Source organism: Micromonas commoda, chromosome 8 (genome assembly GCF_000090985.2).
Source record: "Micromonas commoda chromosome 8, complete sequence".
In the NCBI taxonomy this organism is placed as follows: domain Eukaryota; kingdom Viridiplantae; phylum Chlorophyta; class Mamiellophyceae; order Mamiellales; family Mamiellaceae; genus Micromonas; species Micromonas commoda.
In genome coordinates this window covers 1,209,961-1,237,120 of record NC_013045.1, presented here as the reverse complement: position 1 = coordinate 1,237,120, position 27,160 = coordinate 1,209,961, and the positions used below count along the sequence as shown (strand labels likewise).

General features: G+C 66.5%; 13 protein-coding genes across 13 annotated transcripts; 6 read left to right on the top strand and 7 right to left on the bottom strand.

Annotated features, from left to right (window-relative positions):
* Positions 1-5: 5 nt before the first annotated feature.
* Positions 6-790, bottom strand: MICPUN_53179 (predicted protein). The gene is made up of 2 exons (XM_002508018.1): positions 709-790; positions 6-563 (listed from the first exon to the last, which is right to left on the bottom strand). The coding sequence occupies exons 1-2, from the start codon at positions 744-746 to the stop codon at positions 92-94; spliced, it is 510 nt and encodes a 169-aa protein (XP_002508064.1). The 5' UTR covers positions 747-790; the 3' UTR covers positions 6-91.
* A 212-nt stretch (positions 791-1,002) lies between these two features.
* MICPUN_60998 (predicted protein) lies at positions 1,003-2,211 on the top strand (the record flags this gene model as incomplete). The annotated part of the gene is made up of 1 exon (XM_002508300.1): positions 1,003-2,211. The coding sequence occupies one exon, from the start codon at positions 1,003-1,005 to the stop codon at positions 2,209-2,211; it is 1,209 nt and encodes a 402-aa protein (XP_002508346.1).
* Positions 2,212-2,302: 91 nt separating this feature from the next.
* Positions 2,303-4,270, bottom strand: MICPUN_60997 (predicted protein; the record flags this gene model as incomplete). Its single annotated transcript, XM_002508017.1, has 1 exon — positions 2,303-4,270. One exon carries the CDS (start codon positions 4,268-4,270, stop codon positions 2,303-2,305), a length of 1,968 nt encoding a protein of 655 aa, XP_002508063.1.
* A 196-nt stretch (positions 4,271-4,466) lies between these two features.
* MICPUN_108828 (predicted protein) lies at positions 4,467-5,773 on the top strand. Its single transcript, XM_002508299.1, has one exon. The coding sequence runs from the start codon at positions 4,495-4,497 to the stop codon at positions 5,731-5,733; it is 1,239 nt and encodes a 412-aa protein (XP_002508345.1). The 5' UTR covers positions 4,467-4,494; the 3' UTR covers positions 5,734-5,773.
* A 48-nt stretch (positions 5,774-5,821) lies between these two features.
* MICPUN_60995 (predicted protein) lies at positions 5,822-7,597 on the top strand (the record flags this gene model as incomplete). The annotated part of the gene is made up of 1 exon (XM_002508298.1): positions 5,822-7,597. One exon carries the CDS (start codon positions 5,822-5,824, stop codon positions 7,595-7,597), a length of 1,776 nt encoding a protein of 591 aa, XP_002508344.1.
* Positions 7,598-7,697: 100 nt separating this feature from the next.
* On the bottom strand, positions 7,698-9,215 carry MICPUN_60994 (predicted protein; the record flags this gene model as incomplete). The annotated part of the gene is made up of 2 exons (XM_002508016.1): positions 7,698-8,984; positions 9,150-9,215. The coding sequence occupies 2 exons, from the start codon at positions 9,213-9,215 to the stop codon at positions 7,698-7,700; spliced, it is 1,353 nt and encodes a 450-aa protein (XP_002508062.1).
* Positions 9,216-9,661: 446 nt separating this feature from the next.
* On the top strand, positions 9,662-15,496 carry CPC1 (central pair complex 1; the record flags this gene model as incomplete). Its single annotated transcript, XM_002508297.1, has 1 exon — positions 9,662-15,496. One exon carries the CDS (start codon positions 9,662-9,664, stop codon positions 15,494-15,496), a length of 5,835 nt encoding a protein of 1,944 aa, XP_002508343.1.
* Positions 15,497-15,559: 63 nt separating this feature from the next.
* Positions 15,560-16,150, bottom strand: MICPUN_60992 (predicted protein; the record flags this gene model as incomplete). The annotated part of the gene is made up of 1 exon (XM_002508015.1): positions 15,560-16,150. The coding sequence occupies one exon, from the start codon at positions 16,148-16,150 to the stop codon at positions 15,560-15,562; it is 591 nt and encodes a 196-aa protein (XP_002508061.1).
* Positions 16,151-16,275: 125 nt separating this feature from the next.
* Positions 16,276-18,098, top strand: MICPUN_60991 (predicted protein; the record flags this gene model as incomplete). The annotated part of the gene is made up of 2 exons (XM_002508296.1): positions 16,276-18,044; positions 18,080-18,098. The coding sequence occupies 2 exons, from the start codon at positions 16,276-16,278 to the stop codon at positions 18,096-18,098; spliced, it is 1,788 nt and encodes a 595-aa protein (XP_002508342.1).
* Positions 18,099-18,161: 63 nt separating this feature from the next.
* On the bottom strand, positions 18,162-19,787 carry MICPUN_102064 (predicted protein; the record flags this gene model as incomplete). The annotated part of the gene is made up of 1 exon (XM_002508014.1): positions 18,162-19,787. The coding sequence occupies one exon, from the start codon at positions 19,785-19,787 to the stop codon at positions 18,162-18,164; it is 1,626 nt and encodes a 541-aa protein (XP_002508060.1).
* Positions 19,788-20,099: 312 nt separating this feature from the next.
* On the bottom strand, positions 20,100-21,278 carry MICPUN_53176 (predicted protein; the record flags this gene model as incomplete). Its single annotated transcript, XM_002508013.1, has 1 exon — positions 20,100-21,278. The coding sequence occupies one exon, from the start codon at positions 21,276-21,278 to the stop codon at positions 20,100-20,102; it is 1,179 nt and encodes a 392-aa protein (XP_002508059.1).
* A 2,061-nt stretch (positions 21,279-23,339) lies between these two features.
* On the top strand, positions 23,340-26,111 carry MICPUN_102063 (predicted protein; the record flags this gene model as incomplete). Its single annotated transcript, XM_002508295.1, has 1 exon — positions 23,340-26,111. One exon carries the CDS (start codon positions 23,340-23,342, stop codon positions 26,109-26,111), a length of 2,772 nt encoding a protein of 923 aa, XP_002508341.1.
* Positions 26,112-26,189: 78 nt separating this feature from the next.
* Positions 26,190-27,101, bottom strand: CYP-B (peptidylprolyl isomerase, precursor; the record flags this gene model as incomplete). The annotated part of the gene is made up of 2 exons (XM_002508012.1): positions 26,190-26,412; positions 26,698-27,101. The coding sequence occupies 2 exons, from the start codon at positions 27,099-27,101 to the stop codon at positions 26,190-26,192; spliced, it is 627 nt and encodes a 208-aa protein (XP_002508058.1).
* Between the last annotated feature and the right edge of the window lie 59 nt (positions 27,102-27,160).

Below are 27,160 nucleotides of genomic sequence, written 5' to 3'. Positions count from 1 at the left end.
GTTGGTTTGGGTGTTAGAATCTGATACTTTACAGTGGTGCTACTTATTAGCACAATGCGGCGTCTAGTCCCGTCGCCTCTTCCCCTCCCTCTCAGTTGCGAAACTTGCTGTGGGTCAGCGCCGCGCACTCGGCGAAGATTCCCTCGTTGGTCTCGATGCCAACCTTCCCCGTCATGAGCGTGCGGTTCGTGTAAATCTGGTTCGTCGTCCTCCACGGCTTGCTCGAATCCGGGTGACCGTCTCCGAGGTTGATTTGGCTGCTGTTCCTGTACGTCTCCGTGAACCCCTTCGGCACCCCGAACCTGGATGACGCGATGTTCTCCGTCTGATGCTTCGGCCGGTTCCTGGCGGCGAGCGGGTGGTAGGGTTCGAGCTTCTTCTTCGTCGTCTTGGGCCCAATCGTTCGCACCGAAGCGAGCGCAGCCTTGGACGTGCTCTCCCCGTCGAACACAACCTTGCTGCCGTACGCTCCGGGAGCCTTGTACCCGGTGGGCTCGTGCTTGTGCGCCACGCACACGAGCTGGCCGCCGACCCGCACCAACTTGGTGCCGGTGCCGAGCGGGCTGAGCATCGTTGAGGGGGCGAAGGAGGCGACGGGTCAGTCGCGAGAGTGGGGCGCGAGGCGTGAATCAAAGTGCACGCGGCAAACGGATAATCGAATCACGAGGCGACCCCGGGCGCGCGCGAGGGAGGGTCGAGGGCGCTCACCAGGGCGCTTTCTTATCGTAGCCGTCGCTCTTCCCCATGTCGCTCGATCGGATCGAGTCACGCGACGCGCACCTGCGTTCTGAGCGCGCCGGGGGAATGGCGTGGTTTGAAAGGATTTTCCGGATTTGGGGCGGCCGGGGCTCTCACCAGCGAGGTCAACTGTCAACCTCGCCTCTGCCTCGGAGTTGACGTTTTAGTTTCACGCGGTGACCCCCTCCGCCTTCTCCGCAGTTTGCACGGCGCTTGTCGGCTCGTATCGACCAGGGGCTTCGCTCCCGAGGTCGCTGAAGTCTCATGGGGTGCGGCTCGAGCGTCCCCGCGAAAGGTCCGGGCCCCGCGCCGCGCCCCGCGAAGGGAATCGACGGTTCCGTAATAACGCTGGAGGGGAAAGCGACGAACGGGAACGGCGGTGACGGCACGATCGTCGCCACCGTCGCGAGTGTGGTGCAGGAGACGTCGGCGGTGAAGCTGCTTCGACTGCGCGTGCCGACGAAGAGCGTAGAGGGCGGCGAGTTCGCGTTCAGACCCGGACAGTGGGTCGATTTCTACGCCCCGGGCGTGGACAAGCCGGGGGGGTACTCGATCGCGTCGTCCCCCGGGCAGCTCGCTCGCGACGGAACCTTCGACGTGGCGTGCAAGCAGTCCCGCACCCAAGGGACGTCGCACTGGATCCACGACGGAGCCAAGCCCGGAGACGAGGTACGGGTGCGCGTCGGGGGCGAGTTTTTTATGTCGCACGAGGACGGGGACGCCCCGCTGCTCATGGTCGCGGGCGGCATAGGCATCAGCCCGCTGTGCGCCATGCTCGAGACGATGCTGGAGCGGAGTTCGAGTTCGCTCACCACAGCCGGGGGGGCGCGGGGCGAGGACGGGTCGGACGCGAACGGACGCGGCGGACGTCGCAGAAGGCACCTTCGGGCGGTGTTGCTGTACAGCGAGAAGACCGAGCACGCCCTGAGCGGCAGGGTGCGGGATATGGCGCTGAGAAGCGACGGCGCGTTCGAGTGCGTCTTTCACCGAACCGCCGCGGGCCGAGACACCGTCGCCGCCAAGGCGCAGTTCGAGGCCATGACCACCGCGGAGCTCCACGCGCACCTTCAATCGGTGGGCATGGACCTCGGCCTGGACATGATGACCAAGCCGGAGCTCGTCGACCTGGCGGTGGCGAGTTTAACCGTCGTCCCCAACGCGTCGTCCACGCCGGCGTCACCCGCAAAAAACCAAAAAACCAAAAAACCAAAACACCAGGCGGAGGAGGCGGAACAGTGGGACGATTCCGACACGTGCGGCCAGGGCGCGATCACTCGCGACGGACGAATCGATAAGAAGGCACTCGGGAGGGCGATCGACCGGCTGCGCGCCGCGGCGGTGAGCGAGGGTAGGTCCGGGACGGACGTGGTCGCGTTTCTGTGCGGTCCGCCGAAGATGTCGGACGCCATGGAGAAGACGCTGTTGAAGCTGGGTCTGCCGAAGCGAAGCGTGCGCCTGGAGCGGTGGTGGTGAGACGGGAGGGAGGTGCGCGATCGATCATATTTCGTTCGTGTGCGTTTGACTTTTAGTAGCGATCTAGTGCGTTTCACCGTCGCCTCTTACCTCACACGAACGCGTTCCCGTCGGGCTCGTCCCTGTGGCAGTCCGGGCACCCCTTGCCGGTTTCCTTGCGCGCGGTCCAGCACTTGGAGTGGTGGCAGTGCATGCAGTCGAGGACGGTGAGCGCCGTCATATCGTCCGCGTCCTCATCCACGCCCCTCTCGCTCGTCCTCACCATGTCGAGCGGGTTCGTCCGTTCCTCGCACACGCCGCAAACGTCAGGGAGGCCCTCCTTGCCTTGCACGTTTTTACGAACCATCTCGTCGAGCTCCCTCCGGTACTCGACGCCCGTGCCGTGGCCGTTCGGGACGTGGTTATCGTACACGTTGGCGAGGTTCAGGACCACCGCGAGCTCCAGCTGCTTGTCCGTGAACGAGTCCTCGGATCGCAAAATCTCGATCGACTGTTCGTACAGCGCCGCGGCGTCCGTCGCTCGCGACGCCTTGTCCCCATCCGCCCCGGCGACGGCGGTGGCGACGTTGGCGAGCGCCGCCGCCTCCGCGCGCCTAGCCTCCTGGAGCGACCTCTTGGAGTTGGCCAGGTCCATCATGGCGCGCCTGCGCTTGACCTGCGTCGGGTCCGCGGCGGCGGCGGCGGCCTGCTCCTGGGTGGTAGCCCCCTCGGGTACGTCCGTCGACGCCGGGGGGTTCTCGTCCAGGATCTTCTTCGCCTCTGCAATCTCGAGCTGCGCGTCCGCCACCTGCTTGCGCCTCAGCCCCAGGGCCTCGTACTGGAGCTCCATGCCGCGCTCCTTGTCGCCCATCTTACCCATCGTGTTGGCGCAGTTGAGACACGCCGCAGCCTCGGCGGAGATATCCTCGCACTCCCTGGCGATGACCCTCGCCGCCTCGTGGTGTTTGAGCGCCTCGGGGTAATCGGGGGGCTCCCGCTGGGACGCGAGCTGCCCCTGCGCGATGTGCACGTTGGCGATGAGCGCGGGCATCTCGACCGTCTTGGCGACGTCCATGCACATGTCGAGGCACCTGTCCGCGGCGTCGAACTGCTTCAGGCGGATCAGGCAGTGGCCGCACAGGCGGAGAGCCTCGCACTCCATCATCTCGCCGCTCGGGATGCCGTGGCACTTTTCCGCAACCTGCTGGAGTACCTCAACCGCCCTGCGATACTCGCCCCGCCAGAACATCTGGGACGCAGCCTGCAGGTAGATGCGAAGCTGCTGCAGCTTGCGCATGTTCTCGCGGTCGTTGTTGATCCTCTCCTGCAGCGCAGCCCTGCGGGCGGCGTCGTCCGCGTCGGGATCAGCCGCCGCGGACGGGGGCTCATCCGCGCCAGGCGCATTCGCGGGATTGCCATCCGCCGCGGGGGCTGCCGGGGCTGCCGGGGTGGATGATCCGGGGGGAACGAAGGCCGGCGCAGCCGCGTTGAGGGCCGGGGCGGTCGCGGCGGCCGGGGCGGCGGCCGGGGCGGCGGGAGCGGGTGCCTCCGCGGGCTTGCACTCGGACTTGTGGGTCGGCCAGTGGGCCTTTTGGCAATCGGCGCTGCAGAAGGAGACCGCCTTGCACCGGCCGCAGCGGAGGAGCTTGCCGGAAGCGGTCTTGGCCTCGGTGGCGCCGCAGTGGGCGCACGCCTTCTTATCCGCGGTCTTCTTCTTCACCACCTTCTTCTTCACCGGCTTCTTCCTGCGCACCACGTTGTTGCTGGTGCCCGGGGCCTGGAGGATTGTGGGCTCATCCGAGGGCACGTTCGCCGGTGGCGGCGCCTTCTTCCTCCTCAGCTTCCTGACGATGAAAGTGGAGGCCGCAAGCAACACGGTACCGACGACGGCCGCGATGAGCGTGCCCATGCTCGCAGACTTGGAGGAATCGTCGTCCTCGTCGTCCTCGTCGTCAGCCCCTAGGCGCTCCGCCGCCTCTTCTTCAGCAAGCTTCGTCAGGAGGGCGTCCAGCTCCTCATCGGTGAGATCCGGATCGTCGATATCGAGCTCGGCCAACGGTCTCGTAGTCGCCTGGGACATGTTCAAAGACGCTCTCGATGTGAAGGCGAAGAGTGTCCGGTCGCGTGGGCGTGTGGCGCGCGACACCTGTCAAGTGAACCCTGAATCTCGCTCAACGGCGGATTTTATCCAAAAAGAAGTCGCGTTTTCTATGAGAGTGAACATGTGGGGAAGCGCCCAGCCAGATGGCGAGCGCGGCTGTTGGGGTATCGACCAGCGCGTCTCCGGGCAGGAGCGCGCGAGGCATGTCCAAGGACCATGCCAAGGCGTGGAGGGAGCGTATGGCGTCGAGGAGCTCGGCTGTTCTCGCGGCGGCGGACAGAACGGTCGTGGTGGGAGCGAGCGGCGGACGTGCGTCGTCGTCGCTGACCGTCGCGACCTCAGCCTCGGGATCCGCGGGGATGACCGGAGACGGCGCATCGCGACCGAACGACGCGAATGAGGGGTTCGAGACGCCTTTTCCAGACGCGCCGCGTGCTTCGAGCGGCGACGACGCCGACGATGCGGAGGACTCCGACGCGCCAAAGGGAAGGGAGATGTGCTGGCGGTGCAGGAGGGTCCAGAGGCTGTGCGTGTGCGGCGTCGTTCGCTCCATCGTCGGGGACTCGCCGATCGACAACAAACTAGGCATCACCGTGCTGCAAGACAGGATAGAGGCGCTGAAGAGGCCCTTCGGCAGCGCCATCGTCGCCGAATTGGCGCTCGAGGACTGCACCAGCGTTTGGTTCGACACCTCGGTGCCCGAGGTGGTCCCGAGGCCTAAACACCTTCCGAACAAAGACGTCGGCGTGCTGTGGCCCGCACCCGACGCCGCGACGCTGCGCCGTGCGACGTCGAACGAAGAAGGAGCCGACGTCCCCGGGGACGGCGAGCGGTCATCGGACGCCGGCGGAGCTCCTCCCAAGCACCTGGTGGTCATCGACACCACGTGGCACCGAGCCAAGCGGATGTACAACAGGATCCCGTGGGTCCGGGAGCTGCCGGCGTACGTGCTCGGGGAGAACACGTCCAGGGTGCAGTACGGAGAGTCCGTGCTGAACGACGGACCCGCGGCCGGGGAGGATTCCAAAGGGGATTCCAAAGGGGAGGATCGCGACGAAAACGCCGGGAACGATTCCCATCTCTCCTCCGGCAACCAACGGCGGGAGAGCGCGTATCGCATTCGAAAGCAGCCGCGGCCGGGCTTCCTGTCCACGGCGGAGTGCATCGCGGCGGCGCTGCGTGAGGCTGAGCCCGCGGGCGACGACGACGGGTTCGAGTCGCCGGGTGCGGCGGGTGAGAGGGCGGCTCGCGCGGTGGAGGCGTGTTTCGACGAGATGATCGAGCGACAGATCAAATCGTTCTCCGACCCCGGGGTGAAGAGCGTCCGTTACAGGTCCAGGAAGAGGGAGAGGGCCGCGAAGGAGGCTGCGCGGAGGGCGAATGTTGAGGGGGAAGCGAAGGCTCGCGAGGGGTTAGAGACGCTCGTCGTGGCGGAGCGATGAGCACCCGCCGTATCTTTCGTTAATGAGCGCATCATTTTTCGTTCTGTTTGGCAAAGTTCCCATCGGAAGCTTCAGAGTTTGAGGCGCCATGGCGGACGCGGCATCGGCTCCGCTGGACATCAAGGCGTCCGCGGCCGCGTCCCTGCTACGGGACGGCGTGCCCGGGGAGGACGTCGGCGCCGCCGCGGGCCTCGCCAACCCCAACGGCGAAGCTTGGGACCCCGTCTCGTTGGCCCGTCTGGCGGATGCGGTGGTGCGCAAACTGCGGGCGGCGGCGGCGGCGGACGCGCGGGACGCGGGCCCGAGCGCCGACGACGCCTGGAACGAGGACGGCGGAGAGGACGAGAGCGGCGACGACGGGGGTTGGTGGGACCCCGAGTCGCTCGCGGCGCTCCTTTGCGCGCTCGCGGGATCGCACCGCGGTTCCCGCGCGCGTCTCGGCGGCGACATCATCGAACCGAAGGATCAGGCGACGCTCGCGCACAGTCTCGTTCGCACGCACGAGTGGGAACACGCGAACGTCGGGGACCTACTCTGGTGCATCCACGCGTGCACCAGCGGCGATAGCTCCCCGCTCACCTCCATGGACCGCGTGGAGGAGGCCGCGGAGGTGGTGCTGGAGCTCGCGCGACCGCGGAGGCCCGGTCCGGGATGCGGCCTCGGATGGTCCGTCGACGAGGCGTCCTCTCTCCTCCCCGCCGTGCTCCCCGCGCCGCACTGGTGTGACGACGGACTGGTGGGCATGAGCGCGGTGAAGGGAAGCGCGCTCCTCGCCGCGGCGCTCGCCGCGGGCGGACGCGCGGGCGTGGAGACAGAGGACGGCGGCGGTGCCATGGGGCGGTTCGCCGAAGACCAGAGGTGGGCGCATCCTCATCGGACGTTTCCCAGCGTCGACGATGACCACGCCGCGGAGTCGGGGACGGGCGCGTGGTCCGTCGGAGCCATCGCGGGCGCGTTGCGACACGTTCTGGACGAGGACGGAGGGGATGCCTGGCTTGAGGACGAGGAGGGAACCGGCGCGGGCGCCTTTGAGGACGAGGAGGACGGGGGCGGCGAAGGAGGGCTCCTCACGGGCCTCGCGACGGACGCGCGTGGACGTTCCCTCGCCCCGAGGCTGGGCCCCGAGGCGCTCGCCGGCTCCGGTCGCCGCGGCAAACCCCGGGGAGGCGGCTGGGACGCGAGAAACGTCGCGCTCCTCGCCGCCGAACTCCACGGGAACTTCGCGTGGGACGTGGAGCCCGCCGCGCGGCTCGCCGCCGAGGTTCTCGGCTGGGAGGGCGCCGACCCCGACTCCGCGGCTGCCGCGGCGGCGACGCTCCGGTCGCCGCACGTGGGATGGAGCGCGCCAAAGACGGCAGAGACTCTCACGGCGATGCGCGTCGCGTCCGCCGCGGGGCCGGCGACGAACGAGTGGCCGGACGCGGACGAGGTGCGGTGGGACGCGCACGGTTTGGTGGCGCCGATGTGCGAGGCGCTCGTGGGCGAACACGGATGGCGAGTGTCGGACGTTTTGGAAATTTTGGACGAGCTCGCGGTTTGGGACGTGCAGGATGCGTGCGGGCTGGTGACTGGCCTGAGCGATTGGGACGACGTAACGCTCGCGTCGTTGCTCGACGGTCTCATCACGTGGAGAGGGAGGGACCGGGAGGAGGTGGCGACGGTGGCGGCGACGCTGAGGGCCGCGAGGGGGTGGACGGGTGGCGGCGCGCTGGGGAAAGCGTTGGGAGTCGCGGCGGGCGCCGTGGCTGAAGGGTCGAGCGAGTGGGGTTTGGGAGGAGGGGCGACGCCGGAGTGGCCCCCGGCGCCTCCCGACGGGCACGAGACGGTCGAGGAGGACGACGGATACGCCGCGGGGGCGGACTGAACGAAACGAGACCCAACTTTAACGGTAGCTCGAATGGTAGCTCGCGGTGAACGTCAGCCGTCGGCTTTTGTCGATTTTTTAATATGGACTATACAAGCGACTAACGGCCGCCCAGGGCTATCCCGCGCATCACCCGCATGCGGTACTTCTGGAAGGTGGCGATGCTGCACCTCGCGGGGTGGAGCACTCCGTCCCCGCCGTCCCCGTCGATGGCCACCGCCGCGTTGAACGCCGTCTCAAACTCCCCGTCTCGCAGGGCGATACCCGTCTCCTCGTAAAATTCGCGGAGCTCCTCCTTCGTCAGCAAACCCTGCAAGTCCGTCTCCACCACCCCCCTGTCCGCGCCGTACCCGGGGTTCACCAGCACCCCCGCGCCCGGGTCGTTCCCGTAGTTGACCATGTCCGCCAGTCCCTTGGTCTGCGGGTCCTTGGGGCCGAGGTCGGCGCGGATGCACGGGACGCCGAACACTCGGTCGGGGCTCGCTACAGGCGTCGGGTCAAACTTGTACCCCTGGAACCTCATGCTCTTGCCGATGGTGGGATCGGGCGCCTGCTCCTCCTCGGTGTAGTCGCCCTTGATGAGCGTGCCGGCGTCGGGCTCGGGGGGCGCGTCCCGCCTGCGCGAGGGGGCTCCGTAGGTGAACCCATCCGGGACGTTCCTCTCACCCGCGCCCAGTCGCCGAACCCTACCGAGCTCGTCCCCCGCCGTCGCCTTGAAATCCTCCGCCGCCTTGTTCACGATGGTGGCGGAGAAGGTCTTTTGGGTCTCGTCCTTCAGCGGGTTGAGCGCCTTCGCGACGCCCTCCAGCACCACGTCGTTCTCCTTGCCTCCGAAGGTGGCCGTCCTGTCGAACGATTCGGCGTAGCCTCGGTTCCTCTGTTCCCCCGGCGCGTAATTGCCGTGGGACTTGACGTACATCCTGTGCGCTTCGCCGCCCTCCTCGTCGCCATGAAGCCCTTCGTGTGGGAACACCAGGTCCTTGACGATGGAGGACGTGGGCGCCACGGACCCGGGCTGTCCGAAGCCGGTTCGGTTGAACTTGTCCGGGATGTGGTGCCCCCGGACGAAGGATTTGCCGAGCGGCTCCCTCCTGGTGGACGCGTAGACATCCTCGGTGCGCTCCAGCCTCCACTGGTCCAGCTCGCTCCGCGGGTAGGTGGCCATCACGTCCGCGGCGGGCTCGCCCAGCACGGACTTGACGCCGAAGGTCATCGTCGGGATGGTATCGCCCGCCATTCCGGGGTGCACCACCCTCCGTCCGGGCTCGTGCAGGGTGCTCCGTCGAAACTTCTTGATCTCGTCCGGGGTGGTGGGCCTGGGTTCGGTCTCGACGCCGCCGAACGCGGCCTTGGCTCCGACGGGGTCTAACACGGACACGGTGCCGGCCTGCGGATGGAGGGAGCGGGAGGAGTCATCGTCAGCGGGAGAGAGGAGGGCGGGAAGCGATCGGTCCAATTCACAATTCGTGCGCGATTCTTCCTCGGGGGAACCAATTTGACTGACGAAGGGTTCGGGTTCGCGCGGCGGGCATGGCGCACTCACCGCACGGACGTTGGGCATGGTATCGCCCAAGAAGGACGCCGTCGCCGTCATGGATGGGTTGGCGGTAGCCTCCATGTTCGATGCGCTGGTTCACACTGACCGCGGAGGCCCAGAACCCGGAGGCCCAGAACCAACGGGTACGCCCAGCGGGCCAGTCAAAAGCGGGTCTCCAAATTAGGCAATCCTGTCAACCGCGGTACCCCAATGCGGGTCGGCTTCCTGGGCGGCAGAGGAGACCGCGCGGGCGAGCGCGCGTCGACGGGGATCGGCGGTCTAGGACGTCCCCGCGACCATGTCAGACCTCTTACGTCGTTGGCTGCGCGATGATGTGGGCATAACCCAGCCGCTGGGCAACTTCGAGCAGGTGCGACCCCGTCCCTGCGTCGCCCCCCATCCGAGAAGAAAGATGTGCTCTCTCCGTCCGGCGATAATTCCTCCTCCCCCCGACCTTTCCCTGACCCTACCCTCCCTCGATTCTCCATCCCCAGGCGTTCGCTTCCGGGTACCTGCTCGGCGAGGTGATGGCGCGATGCAACCTTCAGCCGGACTTCGCCAAGTTCTCGGCGAAGAACACCCCGGACGCGCGGATCAACAACTACACCCGCCTCCAGCCCAGCCTAGCGAAGATCGGGGTGCAGCTGGACACGCGCACGGTGACCTCGCTCGTGCGCGAGGAGAGGGGCGCGGCGACGCGGCTGCTCTCCTCGCTCAGGATGAACCTGGATGCCATGGTGAGAGACGTGGAGAAGGCCAAGGTGGGGACCAGGCTCGGTCAGACGGCCATGAGCGCCAGGACCGTGCCCTCCCTCGGGGTGGCTGAATCTTTCCGTCGCGCGGGCGCTTTCAACACCGCCAGGAGCGGGTACGACTCGCAAATCGCGAGGCAATTCGAGACGACGCTGCGGGTCAACGAGGACAGGCCCAACCTCGTCATGGAGCAGGCGCACGTCGCGAGGTTCGCCCAGGAGAAGTACCGGCATCAAGAGCGGGTGGTGGCTGATCACGTAGCGAAAAAGGAGGAGATGCTCCGGGAGCTTCGGGACCGACGGTCCCGGCAGGTGGAACGATTCAACTCCACGCGCGAGTCGAAGGCGGCGAACGACGCGGCCGCCATCGCGTCGCACCGGAGGTACATGAGCGAGCTTCGAAGGATGGAGCGCACCGAGGTTGAGATTGAGATGGCCATCGCCGAGAAGGATCGGCTGGCGCGGCTGGACCGGACGCTCGCGTCCAAGGCGGACACCGTGGACGGCATCGACGAGTTTGAGAAGAACCTGGAGCGCATGAGGGAAGATCCCAAGACGTCACGGATCAAGGTGCTGGGTAAGAACGTGGTGGAGGCGAGCGCGGAGCTCACCGTGGGTAAAATCAAGCCCCTCACCGGCGTTGACCCGGTAGAGCACCTCAACTCGATGCAGAACTCTCTGCCCAGCGGTAAGATAATGCAGCACTTCGGCGACAGGTACATGGACAAGGTCCGCGCGAAGGCTGCCGAAGAAAGGGACGCGAGGAAGGAGAGGGAGGCTCGCAGGCACAAGCTCCTCGTGGACCAGCAGCGAACCAGCGCCGCGTTCGAGGCGAAGAAGCGTCAGGACGACCTCCTCAACGCGCTCTCCGCGATGTCGCAGCAGGAAACCAGGGTCGCCGCGCGTCTCAAGGACCTGGAGATTGAGCGAGAGACGATGCGGGAGAACAGGCAGAAACGAAACAACCTGTACGAGTCCCAACGCGCGGCGGATTACGAGGCTTCGCTCAGACGGGAGGCTACCCTCGCGGCGCAGAGGAGAGCGGCGTACAAAGCCGCCGCCCGCGCCGAGGCTGAGGACTTTGCCGACGCTGAGCTCGCCAGGAAGGCTGCGGAGACGGAGGACGTGCGCAGGTTCTGCGAGGACCTGGTGTTGGCCGTGTGCGGGTTGGCGGGACGGTGCGCCGACTTCAGGGAGGCGTCCGACTGCGAGAAGGTGCCGCGGAAGGAGTGGCGCGAGTGGACGCACCTCATCGTCGAGGGCCTGCCCCTCCCCTTTGCGCTCCCCGAGGCGGAGGAGGAGGTCAAGGAGACACCGCCCGAGGTGACCGCGTTCGACAGAGGCACGACCAAGGACTACCTGACCGGCGCCGGCGAGTGGGACCCCGAGAAGGATGAGTTCTTCGTCGAGCCCGAGCCGGAGCCCGAGCCCGAGCTGGATGAGGATGGCAACCCCGTCGAGCCCCCAGAGCCGGAGCCGGAGCCCGAGCCCGAACTCGACGCCGACGGCAACCCCATCGTCCCGGTTCCCGATCCGGAACTGAAAGATATCTTTCCCAACGCGGCGCTCGCGTCCGCGGTGTTTGACCTCTCCATGCTCACCCTCCCGGTGCCGGAGATTCCCCCGACTCTGCCCGACCTCGCCGGCGTTCAGGTTCGCCTGGCGGTGGCGGGCATGCCCTTCGCCGGTAAGTCCACCGCGGTGGCGGCCATCGCGGAGGCGCAGCGCCTGCAGATCATAAACCCCGATATCCTGGTCAAGGAGGCCATGGCGGAGGCTGCGGCGTGGGACGCCGAGGAGGAGGCTCGCGTCGCCGCGTCGCGTCCGGCGGATGACGCCGACACAGCTGTCGACGCGGATGGCTCGGGGGTCAACCCCGTGGGTACGCCCGCCGAGGGGGGTGCCGAGGGGGGTGCCGAGGGAGGTGCCGACCTAAACGATGACGCGCCCGAGCCAGCCGAGTCCTCCTCTCCCGCGCCCCGGTCGCGCAAGGTTGAGCTTGGCTCCGTCGCGCTCGCCGCCGACGGCGCCGGCGAGCCGATCCCCCCCGACGTCGTCGCGGCTCTCGTCGCCATGGCGATCGGGGCCCTCGCGCCGCCCCCGCCGCCCCCGCTCACGGTGGTCCCCGAGGGTGACGACCACGAGACTGCGCTCGAGGCTGCCAAGGAGGCGGACGCGGCGGCTATGGCCGAGTGGAGGGCTTCCCTGGACGCTGAGGACCGCAAGCGGGGGTTCGTCATCGACGGCTTTCCCAACAGTCACGAGGAGGCGGCCGCGCTGGAGAAGGCGCTCACCGGTCTGGACCCCGCGCGCGAGGAGTTCGTGCGCGGGCGCGTGTCCATCGTCGCGCCCATGCGGGAGCACGAGGTTGCGGCCAAGGCGACGCCGACGTTTATAAGCGGCTTGGACGCGGTCGTCGTGCTCGAGCTTCCGACGGAGCCCGACGCGCAGGCCGCGACGAGACGCGCCATGGGGCGCAGGATCGACGCCATGACCGGCAAGATCTACCACCTGGAGTACGATCCACCCCCCGAGGACGAGCCCGGTCTCATCGAGCGACTCCAGGACCTCGTGCCCCCGGAGGAGGCTCGGGTGCACGAGCGCATGAAGGAGTGGGGAGCCGGCGTGGAGAAGCACGAGAACTGGCTCAAGAAATTCGCCGGCCTGCGCGTCGGTCTGGACGCCACCGGCAACGTGGAGGAGGTGGCCGACGCCCTCACCGGCGTGGTGGAGCGCGTGCTCGCCGCCAAGGCTGCCGCCGAGGTGGTCAAGGAGGCTTCCGAGGCCGCCGCCGCCGCCGCCGCGGCGGCGCAAACCGCCGCCGCCGCCGCCGACGAGGCCAACGCCGTGGTCGCCGCGTGCGCCAAGGAACTCCTGCACCTGCGCAAGGCTGAGATCCAGGCCAAGGAGCTCGTGGGCGCCGCGACGGCCGAGGCTGAGGAGGGCGCAGATCCGCCCGCGGAGACCGAGGGGGACGCCGAGCCCAAGGACCCGGCGGCTCTCGCGCTCCTCGCCGAAAAAGCCGCCGAGGCTGTCGCCGCGGAGCTCGTCAAGGCTCAGACCGCCGCCGCCGCCGCGGATAAGGCGCTGGCCGAGGCCGCCAAGGCTGTCGAGGAGGCTAACGCGGCCGTCAAAGCCGCGTCGGATTCCTCGGCGGGCGCGGAGTCCGTTGCCGAGGCGCGGGAGGCTGCCAAGGCTGCGTGCGAGGCGGCGGCGGCGGCGTCGGTAGCCGCCGGTGAATCTCTCGAGTCGGCCAAGGCGGCGGGTGAGGACGTCAAGGGACACGTCGAGCGCGCCGAGGCTGCCGCCAAGGCTGCGACCCCCGAGGAGGTCGCCGCGCTGGACCCCGACGCGCCCAAGGAGGGAGAGGAGGGCGAGGGGGAGCCCCCCGCCGACGGCGAGAACGCTCCCGACGACGGCGAGGCTCCCGTCGAGCCCGAGGAGCAGAAACCCGTGCCCATCGTGCCCGTGCCGCTGGCTCTCGCGGATGCCATCTACGAGCAGTGGAGCGGCGCGGAGACCGCCTACCTCGAGGGTATGCACCAGTGCTTCGCGTCCATGCGCGAGGAGCGTTCGCTCTCGTTGGCGCACTTTGTGGATGCGAAGAAGACTTTCGCCGACTTTCTGCGCAGGCCCGACGAGAAGATGACCGCGGTCCGGGAGTTTCAGTCCAAGTTCAACGACGTGGACCTGGACCACAGGAGGGATCCGCGGACCAAGGGCGAGCTGCTGGTACGAGCGGACGAGCTTCGGGACGCGCTGTGGGACGTGTGCGACGCCAAACTCCAAGAGGCTGTGGACGAGCGCAAAAAGATTGTCGAAGACACATACGTCGCGGATCACGTCGTCCTCGCGACGAATCACTACGTCGCCATGGTGCAGCTGGAGCTCGACAAATACGCGGAGACGCACGCCGTCCTCGCAGACTACTACACCGCCAGGCGTCTTGGCGCGGAGCTCAAGGAGGAGGGTCCCGAGGTGACGGCGCCGCCGGATGTGCTCGGCGAGGAGAACCCGCTCCCGGTGCCCGCGGCGGACGGCGAGAACCCCGCGCCGACGTGGCTCAAGGACGCCATCGAGCTCACGCCGACGCTCGCGGCGGCGGTGTCCGCCGCCTTGGAGTACTTCAAGTCCGTCTCACCCCCCGAGCCCGACCCCGAGAACCCCGAGGAGGCACCCCCCGAGCCGCCCGCCGAGGGTGAGGAGCCGCCGCCGCCAAAGACGGATGCGGAGCGCGCCGCGGAGACGTCGGCGGCGGATCTCGAGGAGGCCATGGCGATCGAGCGTCACACCGTCAGGTGGAGGATGAAGCGCATCGTCGAGAACGCCGTCGCGCACGCCAAGCACCTCAAGCGCGTGGAAGCCAAGGCGCTGGTCCGCCTGGAGGAGTACCTCCGGGGCCGGTACCACCAGGAGTGCAGCGCGGTCGCGGCGCTCGTCGAGGAGATCAAGTGCGCCGTCGACGAGGAACGAGAGCTCGTCAACGACCTCATCCTCGACGACGTGGACTTCATCGTCCTCGAGGAGGAGCTCGCCGTTCCGGACCCGCCGCCGCAGCCCCCGGCGCCACCAGTGGAACCCCCCGCGCGCGGTCCCGGAGTGTTCACCGCGTCGCAGCTCGCGAACCTGGCGGATGGTTTGTCGTCCGCGGCGATATCGGGCGTGATGACCGCGGGGGAGTGCGCGAGGGTTTTCGCGCGGTGCGCCGCGGTTCTCACCCCCGCGGATCCCGGCGTGCCCCCGGCGTTTTCCGCGTGCAACGAGGGGGTTTTGGCGGCGGTGGCGAGGTCGTTCGCCTTTGGGGATTCGCTGTACTGCGAGTGGCGGCCGCTCATCGTCTCGCTCTTGGCGGACATGTATCCCGTCGTCGCGGATGCGAGCGTGGAGAGGCTGGCGTCCGCCGCCGCGCAGCTCGCCGCCCCCGCGCTCGCCGGTCGCGCCGCCTTTGCCAACGCCAGGAAGCTCTGGTTCCTCCCCTCGCGGGCCGATTCTTCGCAGGTTGACGTCGCGGCGATCGTCATGCGGGCGCTCGCCGACGCGTTCGCGTTTGAACCGGGCGAGGAGGGCGCCGTCGACGTCGAGTCGCTCGTGCTCCACCTGTGCGCGTCGCCCGCGAGCGCGGAGGCGGGGACGAGGAAGGCGCTCGAGCTGGCGAAGGTTCTCGCGCCGCTACAGCTGGTGCCCGAGGCGCGGCGATTGGGACACACGCAGGACGGGGACGCGGCGGAACCTGACGGAACGAACGGCGACGGGGGTGCCGAGGGTGCCGAGGGTGCCGACTCCGGCGACGCGGTGACGGGAACCAAGCCCGCCCCGACGGAGGATGGACGGAAGGAATCCCCGGAGGCGCCGATCGAACGCGAGCCCACGCCCGAGCCGCCCCCGACCCCGGAGGCGGCGGCGGCGCGGTTCGCCGCGATGTGCCCGATGTCGCACGCCGCCGTCGAGCTGCTCACCAGGCACGACGTTCGAGGCGTGGACGTTGACGTGCCCGCGCTGCTTCGAGCCGGGGACGAGGGCGGGGCGGTTGGACTGCTGGCCGATCCGGCGACGGCGAGGTGGTTCAGCCGGTACCTCGTCCGCGATCTGCACGCGATGGTGAAGGTGTGACGGCGGTGGCACGACGTTTAAACACGATAAAATCTAAGCGACGAGCGTTCATTCGTCTCGCATTCACCCGTCTCTTACGGTGGACCGCGCGTCGATCCTCGCCCTCAGTTTCTTGTGAAACCACGCTTCGTATTCGCACTGCGCCCGGTCCGCGTCCGGCTCCCTGTGCGTCCAGGACTCGGTCATCAGCGTGTCCTTCGTGAACTCATACAGGTGCGGCACGTGTGGAGGAATGACCACGTGGTCCCCGCCCCTCAGCTTCGTCTGCGTCTCGCCGCCGTCCTTCATCACCTGGGTGAGGAGCGCCTCGCCCACGACGACGGTGTTCACCTGCGCGCACTTGTGGATGTCCCCGCTCCTCTTGTGTCCGGCTCTCGTGTACACCAGGTTGACGTACTCCCCGCCCGGATACTCCAACCGCTCGTAAGAGCCCCTCGCGTCCTCGAACTTGAACCCCTCGCCCGGCTTCGTCGGAGGCTGCGGGAGCCCCGGCATGGATTCATTCGGCTTGTAGTAGATGCGAGCGTCCCCCACCGCTATCGGCGACCAGGACGGGCTCAAACACGTCGTCGGGTGGGTGACGGATACCGATAGGCGACCCAGAAAGATACCCACCACGAGTACCACCCAGGCGCGAGGTTCCGGAACGCTCATGGTGCGCTCCCGTCTGTTGTTTTCTGGCTCGTCGCTTTGACTTGACGCACCTAGCTTCCGCCTTCTGTTCGTCCTCGTCCTCGTCATCGTCTTCGTCTCGCGTGCGAGTATTCTCTGGGCAGACCATGGGGCGCCGGGGCGAGGACGAGGGCGAGGGCTCGGGTGTACGGTTCGAGGATGCGCGAATCGTCAAGGAGCCGAGCCGGCGCATGACGGCCGCGGCGGTGACGCTCAGCCGCGGTTGCGCGGAGAGGATACGAGATGGCATAGGCGCCTCCACATCGGAAGCCTCCGCCTCCGAGACGCGGCGCGCGCGTCGAGAGTTCGCCGACGGCGGAAGCGCGACGGGAACGAGCTCGTTGCGGGATGACTCGGGGTTCATCTCCTTGACGTACACGCCGCGCAAACCGACGGCGACGTTCCTGCGCGCCTCCGCCCTCGACCGCGCCAGGGTCGAGTTCGGCCCATCGATATACTCCGGGGGCTTCTCCGCACCGGGCGATGACGCCGACGGAAGCGGCGCCGCGCGCGATGGCGCGCCATCGAGGGACCACCCGACGAACGACGCATCTCCGCGTCCCGGCAATCCCGGCGCGTGCGGCGACGACGGCGGCGTCGTCATCGACGCCACCGTCAACCGCCGCCGAAGCGTGCACCAGCTCTCGTTCCTCTCCAACCTCGCCGAGCGACGACGGTGGGACGACGCGAGCATCGCGACGAAGTGGACGTTGCTCGAGCCCGGAGTGAAGAGTCGGCCCGGAGCCAACAAAAAGACCGACTCGCCGCGGCGGTGGTGGAGCTTCTTACGACCGGGGTATCTCAGGACCGGACACTCTCCGGAGGTTTCCGCCGTCGCGTTGCTCCACTGGGACTCTTTCGGCGACGCGACGGCGGAGGTGGAGATCAAGAAGCAGGCGCAAACACACGGCCTGACGACGGCGCCCGGGCAGCCGGGAAACGGCGCGTTCCTCCGAGGGAACAGGCTCGCGAGGGTAACCGCCGTGTCCGAGGCGTTCGTGACGAACCTGAGGGGCCCGAACGGACCGACGTCGCCGCGGGTCGAGGTGAACGTGGCGGGGGAGGTCGGCGCCGCCGGCGACCCGACGGCGCCGCCGGTTTACGTTCGAGGCAAACTCACCTCGGATCTGGCGAACGCGGGCGCGCACTGGCTGGCGGCGGAGGTGCGCGCCGGCGAGGGGAGCGCGTCCGCGAACGGGAACGGGAACGGGAACGGGAACGGGAACGGGCGCAGATGCATGCTCGCGCACCTGCGTTTCTTAACCGACTTTAAAAATGCGCACGCGTTGCGGTTGCGTCACGCGTCTCGATCGAGAGAGTCGGCGCCCGCGCCGGGTGCACCGTCGTGGGGGTGCGCCGTCGCGCAGACCTTGACGACGCCGGCTGTGGGTTCAGGGTTTAGGGGCTTAGGGTTCAACTACGAGTCCAAGGTGGAGGTCACGGTGCGGTGCGCACGCAGCGGTGAGTCACCGGACGGTGAGTCACCGGGCGGTGCGTCACCGGGCGGTGAGCTGCGGTTCGACGCGAAGGTGGCTCGGGACGGCGTCGGGGCGGGACGGGCGGCGATTCGCGCCTCGTCCTCTGCGCCGCGCGCGTCGTCGTCGGACAAAACGTCGGACAAAACATCGGACGCGGTGGATACGAGGTTGGTGGAGTTTGCGGTTTCGGGCGCGAGGGGCGTGGAGGGCGTCGGGTTCGAGTGGAGGAGGGAGTGGCGCGCGCGAGACGTCGTCCGAGGGGACCGGGTGGACGACGACGACGACGACGGGGGCGACACGGCCGTGTCGAGCGGGGTGGGCGGCGACGGGGTCGAGCCGCGAAGGTTCGCGTCCATTCGGGTCACCGCCGTCGACCCGCGCGGCGGCGGGCCGAGCGCGTTTTGCGAGTTTAACGCGCTGGGTACCCTGCGAGACGACCTGGTGTTCGGTAGACGCGACAAACACGCGTATGATAACGCGCGTTGAGACGACGGCTGATGTAATAGAGAGTAGCGCTAATCAGTAGGTTTCCCCATGGCGTCGAGCGCGGCTTTGGCTTTCTCGCACACCCACGAATCGACGCCGCACGCGACGGCTCCGATTTCCAGCGCCTCGCGAAATTTCTCCGCCGCCGACTGGACGTTTCCCAACCCGTCCCCGGCCACGCCGCCGAGCCTGACGAGCTCGTTCGCGATCCTGGCATGCCACCTCGTGCCGTACCCCGCCTCCATCACGTCCAAGAGCTCCTCGCCCAGCTTCAGCGACGATTCAAAGTCTCGCTCGATCATCGCCATGTTCGACGCCATCTGGAGCGCCCTGATCCGCATCGGAACGGTCGGACACGGGTGGAAGGGTTCCGTCATCTGCAAGTTCTCGTGCGAGTCGGGGTCGACCTTCAGCTTGCGAAGCAGGTCCGCCGCCTTCTCAGCCTTGGCACGCTCCACCGACACCTCCTCCGCGCTCTCAGCCGCCGCGATCAGGTCCCCCGCGATTTTCACCGTGACGTGCGCCCTCTTGTCGTGTTCGAGCGCCACCTGCGCCCAACACGCCTCCTGGCACCACACCACCCGCGCCATCTGCGCGTCACGATCTTTTCGCGTCATCTCCGGCGTCAGCGGGGGTGCCACCCCGGATTTGGAGTACGGGAGCGGGCACGTCGGAGGCGAATTCACCGGTTCGCCCGCGGCGTTCGTCGGGCACCGCGGGCAATCGCACACGAAACCGTACCTGTCCAGCAGCTCCGCGCGGCGGTGGTTGGACCAATCGGACGCGTCCACGTAGGCGTGCGTCAGCTCCGTCCCTTTGCCGACGTCCGCGACGCACCGAAACTCCTGGATCCACGTCGGGTACTGGACAGCGTCCGATATGTCCAGCCGGTACGAACACACGCACGTGGGCGCACAGCTGTGGTTCAGCAACGCCCCGAGGGGGTACGTCGCCCCCGCCATGAGGTCAATGTCCCCGCCCCGCCACTGCTGGATGAAGAAGTCGTTCATGCGAGACCTGACCACCTCCTTCTTGATCGTCTCGTCCGTCGCGGATGACGGGATGAGGCCGCACCGACGGGCGCCCGCGGTAGCCTCCGCCGCGAAGTCGCCGCAATACTCCCGCCACGGGAACCCGTGCAGCGCCCACCGCGCGATGGTGTCGGCCTTGTCCGCGGCGGTGGGCACGAGGTACGGGAGATGGTCGTCCAAGGGCTCGTCGGTGTCCTCGGGGTGCGCTGCCTTGCCGCAGTTGCGGTGCAGCGCCGAGAACTGGACAAACCCGTTTTCCCTGATGGCGTCGTCGGGGTCGTCGGCGAAGTACCGGCGCATGGCCGCGCACTCGACGGCGTGCCCGCCGTCCATGGCCCCGTCCATGCACCGCTCGGAGCAGAACCACACCATGTCGCACGCCTTGCAGCGCATCTTGACGCGATCGTCGTCCTCCTTCATGAAGCACCCCGCGCAGCGATCGCCCATCGGAACTGGAAGTCCGTAAGGCGCGTTGGCGAGGACCAGGTCGCCTCGTTTAAAATCCTTCGCCGCGACGAGACATCGCCCTCGCTTCTTGTCGTCCCTCACGTCGACGCCGAAGCGCGCGAGGCGCGCGCGGGTGCGCTCCAGATGCGCTTCGGTGTCGTGCTTGGGCGCTTTCATCTCTGATCTCTGATTGTGATTTTCAGCCTAAAAATGTTGGTCAGCACCGATAGCCGGGTCACAGCGAAGGGCGGGGGAGGCCATGGCGGAGCGCCCCGCGTGGTGGCCCGAGGGCGGGTTCGGGGGCGGTAACGACCCACTCGCGGAGCCATCGGGCGCGTTGCACGACTCCCACGGCCATGAGGTCGTCGTGGACCCGCTGGGCCTGCGGCGTTGGCCAGAACGCCGACGTTGGTCGAGGACGAATTGCGCGAACTCCTACCTCTTATTACGGAATACCTTCGAAGGTAAGAGTTACATTGTATTAAAACTCTATTTCCTCTGCTCATCTTCAGCAGACTTGAACAAGTTTGATTCGAACTGTGTGCTCGGCTGCGCGGACGGAGGGGCCGCTCGTGGAAAGTCTGTGGAGCGAGAAGCGTGCTGCTCATCAGGCGTCTTGCGAGGTACACCGGGCGCTAAATATGCCTCTTGAGCTGCACTCAACTCACCGTCGATCGAGGGCTCCCTTTGTCCTAGGCAGCGATTGATCCATTGACCATTGATCAATTTGGTACCGTGAGGGCAGACATTCAGTAACTCACCAGTAGCGAGGCGGACCACACCGAGGCAATTTTTTCGGCGATTGTTCTGTTGAGAAGACTCAGCGATCAGATGAGCGGGGTTGTAGCACCTCCTGTGTCCTCCTAGAGTATTTGCATGTACTGGTTCGCACAGATGAGATGTTTGAAGCATGCCATCTCTCGGCGTATCGGATTCTGCTTCCCTTTGCTGCCCTATTTTAGCCATTTGTGCAATTGATTCTGGGTCCCCAGCCTGTGCCAATTTATTCAATAACGACAATTGTGTAACTTTGATTTCCACGAAACGTTTATCTGCCAGTTTTGGAGTTCTAATCGAGACCATAGAATTGATTGTTTGGAATCCCGCTTCGGGGCATAGCCAACAGCGTTCCTCACTAAAAGATTCAAAAGCGTGGTCATATTCACTGCAATGCTGGATCTGATCAACAAGTTTTTTCATTTCCAATATTATTGGTCGAAACTGAGAATGCTGGTCATATAAATCTGCGAGGACTTCAGCTTTTTTTAGTTTGATGATGTCACTGAATACAGAGCTGTTCAGATGATAATATGCTTTCAGAGATATGCCAAATTCCACCACTTTTTGTCTGCGTTCAATGTCACCAGCGGGGAATGACTGAGCGAGTTTGATGAGGTCGCCATTATCAACACTTAGCAGCATTTTCAGCACCTTTGAGTAATCATTAGTTGGGTCCTCTGCCAACATTTTTTTTTGGTCATCAGTGAGTTGTAATTTAGGGTATTGGTGAAATGACGATTGAGGTAAAGAGAAGACGGTTCCCTGTGGCCTCACTTCAGTTTGCTTGACGTTCCCTGTCTGCTTGCGCCTATATTTGCAAATGATACCACCGAGTGTTGTTGTTGTTCTCGCGGGGTACGGCTTGTCCACATCTTCGATAGAAGCCATACGGGTTTTGTGAGACGCTTTTTCCCACGCCTTTTTCGCGATGGGGTCAAACGTGCCGACGAGGTCGTCCACTTCATCTTGTGAAGGTGCAACCCACTTGCGCTTCACCCCTTGTTCGGTGTTCTCCTCGGGAGTGAGCGCGGGGGTGATGCGCGAGGCTGGCGGGATGCGCGGGGCTCCCGTAGCGCCACTCGCGGGGTTGGGAGCGGGTGCCGTCGGGAAGGGAACCCACGGAGCGGAATGCTGTTCGGTGTGCTGTGCGACTTGCGCTTCTTCTTCCTCTGTCGATGCCTCTGTCGATGGACAAGGCGAGGGTCAGCGTCGGGCGGTTGTCCCGAGGAGCGCTCGGTCGATCGATGATGGGAAGACATGGGGACGGACCAAAGTAGGCGCAGATCGCATCGTTGATGATGCCTTTGGAGGCGTTGAAGAAGCGCGTAGCCGTCTCAAACGCCCCGCCACAGCCGGTCACCTTACAGAACTTGTAGAACTCAGCGTTGTTCATGGCTGCCAGCCTGGTCAAGGCGCCGCGGAGTGACCCCGGAAGGTTTTTTTTTTTTGGTTGTCATACTCATAACGGACCGAGGAAACCGATTCGCCTCCCAAAAGGAGGGTGACCACCGGATTTCGCGACCACAAACTATTTAGTCAAAAGGTTGAAGCTGATTGGGTTTAGAAAAAGTGTATGGGCAAACAGACAGTGATGCCCCCCGATTTCGCGACCATGACTTTTTAGTCGAAAGTTTGAAGGTGATTGCGTTTAGAAAAAGTGTATGGGCAAACAGACAGTGATGCAAAGTGCCAGCGAGTTGGGTCCGGAGCACACTACTCGCCCCTCGCAAAGTGCCAGAGGTTAAGAATGCATACGCCCGTCTTGGACGACGCATCGCCTCCGAGGATGGGCGCCGTGGCTGGGCGCTGTGGCTGGGCGCCACGGCTGAGCACCGTGGCGCGACGCCGCGACCGCGGCGCCGGCGCGGCGCCGTGGCGACGCCGCGGCGCCGCGGCCGGCGCGCCGCAGGCGTGGCGCTGTGGCCGGCGCGCCGCAGGCGTGGCGCCGCGGCCGGCGCGCCGCAGGCGTGGCGCTGTGGCCGGCGCGCCGCAGGCGTGGCGCCGCGGCCGGCGAGCCGCCGCGGCTGGGTGCCGCTGAATCGTTATCAGATCTCCGCGGCGGCGGCCGCTGCAGCCTTGGCACCGTCCATCGTCGCGAGGACCGCGTCGGTATCGTGGTCGGACAAGACGAGGGCGACCGCGGGCGGCGCTGACCTCCCGAGCGTCGTCGCTCGATTGATTGATTGTTCGTCGGTCGCGACTCCAAGCGCCCGACGACGACGACGGGGGCTCGGCGTCACAGCTGCGCGCCTCGACGCTCCGGGAGGACGGGTTCACGCAGCACGCGGGTGGGATGTGGACCGCGCTCGTCTCCGCGGACGCGGACCTCGCGCGACACGTCACGCGCCACGACCCGGACGCCGTCGCCCAACTCAGACGCGACCACGACGCGTCCGTCGCGCTCCCGGGCTCGTCGACCAAGGCGCTTCCGTCCGGAGTCGAACCCCCGCCGCGTTGGGGTCCATCCTCGTCGTCGCACCCTCTTTGCGCGTTCCAGGGCGCGACGCCAAACGCGCCCTGGGTTTTCGCGCGCTGAGCTCGCCCCACGCACGCTGTTTCAGCGCGTGACGGTCTTCAGGATTTATATGGGGAAATTAACTCAAGGATGACGATTTATTACTGGTTGTTGGCGCGCAGCGCGTGTCAGCATTTGACTCGAGAATGACGGTCTATTTTACCAAAAAAATTTCCCGGGTCGTCAAAATTTTCCGAGATTACGGCAATGCGTCAAATTCCGTCGACTCGCGGGACGCACAAGGGGTTCTCGCGGTCGACGCTATTTTTTCGTTATTTTTTCGAGCGTCGCGGGGTGGAGAGGACGTCGGCCCTTCCACGGCGGGTCTCTCCCGGTCTCTACCCGGCGCGGCCGGGAGAACGCCGCGTCCGCCGCGTCCGCGGTCTCCATCGGCGCCCGCCTCGCCTCGCCTCGCCCGCCTCGCCGCCCGCCCGATGCGCCCACCGCTGGGGGTTCCCACGACCGAGGACCCGAGGAACCCGTTGGAGGGTTCCCTGCTCAGATTCCTGGAGTTGGGGGACGCCGGGAGGGAGCCCGGTACGGACGGCGTCGCGAACGACAGCGGGGACGTCGGAACCTCGGGCGACGGGAACGTCGACTCCGAGCGCGATGCCCCGGGCGCGTTGGAGGAGTTCATGCAGGACCTGGGTTTACTCGAGGTCCGAGACGCGCTCGGGGTGGCGTTGGGAGTGGACGACGATCTGGGCGTCCGGCCGGACGACGACGACGACGACGACGACGACGAGGGGGTTGCCGAGGGTGCCGACGCGAGCCCGACGTCGCCGAGGTCCGCCGCGATAGCCAAAGCGCGTGCCGCGGCACTTCGGGGCACCCAGTCCGAGGCGGCGAAGAAGACGGCCATCAGGCTCAAGTCCGGGGGTTGGTGGGAATTCCACAACGCGATGCAGCGCGTCGCCACGCTCCTGCTCAAGGAGATGAAACCGCTCGGTCTCGAGGGCGCGGCGACGTTCGATCCCGTCGCGGGGATCATGCTCTGGCGCGAGCAGCGCAGGGCGGCCGCCGCGAGGAAGCGTTCCATGGCGGAGCTCTACCCCAACGGGAACGACGACGACGAGACTTACGAACCGGTGCCGGATCTGCGACCGCTTCGGCGCTCCGGCGCGCACGCCGCCGCCGCGTACGGATCACTCGCGGCGATGCTCCAGAACAACAGCATGCAGGACAAGGCGCACGGGTTCGTGGGCGCGGTGCACGCCGCTTTGGTCTCCTCGGACGGCGACGCGGTGGAGCGAAAGGCGACGCTCGCCGCGGCTCGAAGCGCGGGGGTTGCCCCAACGGACATCGTCTCAGCGGATTGGTGCACGCTCGCGTTCTCGCCCGCGTCGTACGTGGCGGTGGACGTCGTGAGCTCCACCGTGGTGGTGGCGGTGAGGGGCACGGTGACGGGCGGCGACCTGCTCACGGACGCGTGCTCCACGAGCGTGCCGTTCTTGGGGGGCTGGGCGCACGCCGGGATGGTGGCGAGCGCTTGGCAGGTTGTCAAGAAACAGATGGGACCCGCGGCGGCGGCGCTCGCGAGAAACCGCGGGTTCGGGCTCGTCTTCACCGGGCACAGCATGGGGGCGGGCGTGGCGGCGATCCTCACGATGCTGGTCCGCTCCGGGGACGCGGACATCATGGACGCGGCGGAGAAGGAGATTGAGCGGGTCATCGAGCGAGGGGACGCGACGAGGGAAGGGGGCGAGAGCGCGAAGGCGGCAATCGCGGCGGCGCGGTGTCATTGCTTCGCCGCACCGAGCGTCTGCTCCTTGGATCTGAGCCTGAGGGCGCGAGAGCACACCGTGTCGGTCGTCGCGGGAAAGGACGTCATCCCCCGGCTGTGCTACGCGGCCGTGCGGCGGCTGCTGCGGCGGCTCAACCAGGTGGCTCCGTCGCAGCCGATGATGAAGGCGTTCAGCAGCCTGTTGGGCGGACGCGATAAGGGCTACTCGCCGAGGGCCGCCGCGAGGCGACGGAGCGCGGAAACAGGTCGAGCGTCAATCGCGGAGGACGCGGCGGACCCGTCACCGGCCTCGCCCGTGTCCAAAGACGTTCGGAACGACCATCCGCCCGAGCCGGAAGGTGCCAGGCTGGCGCCCCTGCACGACTTTGAGCAGAAGCCGCCGCCGCCGCCGCCGCCGCCGACTCGACCCCCGGCGGTCAAGACGGAGCGACTGAAACGACACGTCTCCGACGACCTGACGACTCCCGCGTCCGAGGCCAGGTGCCAAGGGCACTGGGAGGACCTCGAGGGCACTCAAGGGCTGGAGCTCCGCGACCACGGGGCGGTTGACTTTTTGGTGCAGCCTGGCGTCGTCGTTCACCTCCGGCACCTCACCTCCGAGAACGGACCCACCGCGGAGGTTCGGCATCCGACCGCGTTCACCGAGATTCCGATGAGCTCGAGGATGATGCTGGATCACGTGCCGAGCGTGTACCAGGCCGCGATCGACGCCGTGATCGCCAAAGAGGAGGAGGCTGTCGCGGCGCGGGCGAAGGCGGCGGCTGAAGCGAAGAGGGAGGTTCGGGAGTTTGGGCCCGGCGGGTACGCGGTGTACGCGCGCGCGGCGGCACGGCTAGATCGGAGGGCGCGACGGGCGCGACGGCGGCTGCGGCCGCGATCGGGAGGTCCGGTCCCGGCGAACGGGGGCGGCGCGGTGGACGGCGACGAGGGGGTCCTCGCGCCCGCGACTACGCCCACGAAAAAGGGCGTCGCCGCTGACGATAACCCCTTCGTGTCCGGGCTCGCCAGGATGGGCTCGCTGATCGCCCGGCCGTTCAGGACGAAAGACGACTCGCGAAGGTCCTCACCGGGCGGCGGCGGCGCGGGCGTGGACGGTGGCTCCGACGGGCGCGAGAGCCTCGGGTCTGACACGGAGTCTGATGACAATTTTTACGGCGCCGCTAACTTGCGGATTGGGGACGAAGCCGCGCTCTTCACCCGAACCGAGGCGGCGCCGATGGACGCGGCGCCGAAACCACGGGCGCCGGCGTCGCGTGAGAGCGACCGAGAGGTTGAGGGGGACCCGCGGCCGAACCCGTTCTTGCAGCGCATGGGTTCTCTGTTTGGTAAGATCAAGCGGGACACGAGAGAGATGTTCAGCGGCGGCGGAGACGTGGAACCCTCGATGGAGTTGCTGGGAAGCGGCGGCGGTGACCACCCGCTGGCGTACCAGGGATACATAGACCAGGCGCTCGGGCGTTAGGGGACATAGGATTAACACTTAGGACATGAAAGAAGACATCACGTTGAAGCGGCTAATTTTAGTACGAAGCTCAATGTTTCAATCGGTTCCGGTCACTTCTTGGATGGGCTCCGCCATGTCGATCTCTCCGGAATCCGCGATGAGCACCTCGTCGGTGGGCGGGGTTCCGTTAAGCTCCTCGATCTTCCTCACGACGTCCATGCCGGCAGTGACCTTGCCGAAGACCACGTGGCGGCCGTCCAGCCAGCTGGTCTTGACAGTGCAGATGAAGAACTGGCTACCGTTGGTGTCTGGACCGGCACTGCGTATCGGTTTGGGGATGGTGAAAGGGTCAGGGTCGGCGACGGGGGGAAGCGATTGGTGGGTCGTTGTGAAGATGCTGATTTAGTATCGCCGCGTGTCATCTCAGGCCGTTCAACGGGGAATGCGCAGGCAGGGGCGGGGATGAAGCCGCCCCCTGACGCACTGAACATCTGTTAAATGTTTTGCGTGATCATCGCCCTCCACAGGGCTTTGAAACGATGGCGAGCATCACAGACGACTGCGACCGATACCGAGAATCAGAAACGGGGAAACGCATACTCACTTGGCCATGGAGAGTGTGCCCGGTCCGGAGTGCTTGAGCTTGAAGTTCTCGTCGGCGAACTTCTCGCCGTAGATGGACTTGCCTCCGGTGCCGTCGCCGTTGGTGAAGTCGCCGCCCTGGATCATGAAGTCCTTGATGACGCGGTGAAACTTCGAGCCCTTGTAGCCGAACCCCTTCTCGCCGGTGGCGAGCGCCCGGAAGTTCTCGGCCGTCTTGGGCACGGTCTTGCCGTAGAGGCCCATCTCGATGCGGCCCGCGGGCTCGCCGGCGATGGTGATGTCGAAGTAAACCTTGTGCGTGATCTTGGGGCCCTTCTTCTTCTTGGCCTCGGCGACGCCGGCGGCGAGGAAGAGCACCGCGAGGGTGAGGAAAACGCTCCTGGCGTTGTTGCGGGACGACGCCATGTCGACTTTGGCGGTGACGCGCGCGTGTCTCGAAGTGGTGCCGAGAGTGCCTCGCCCGG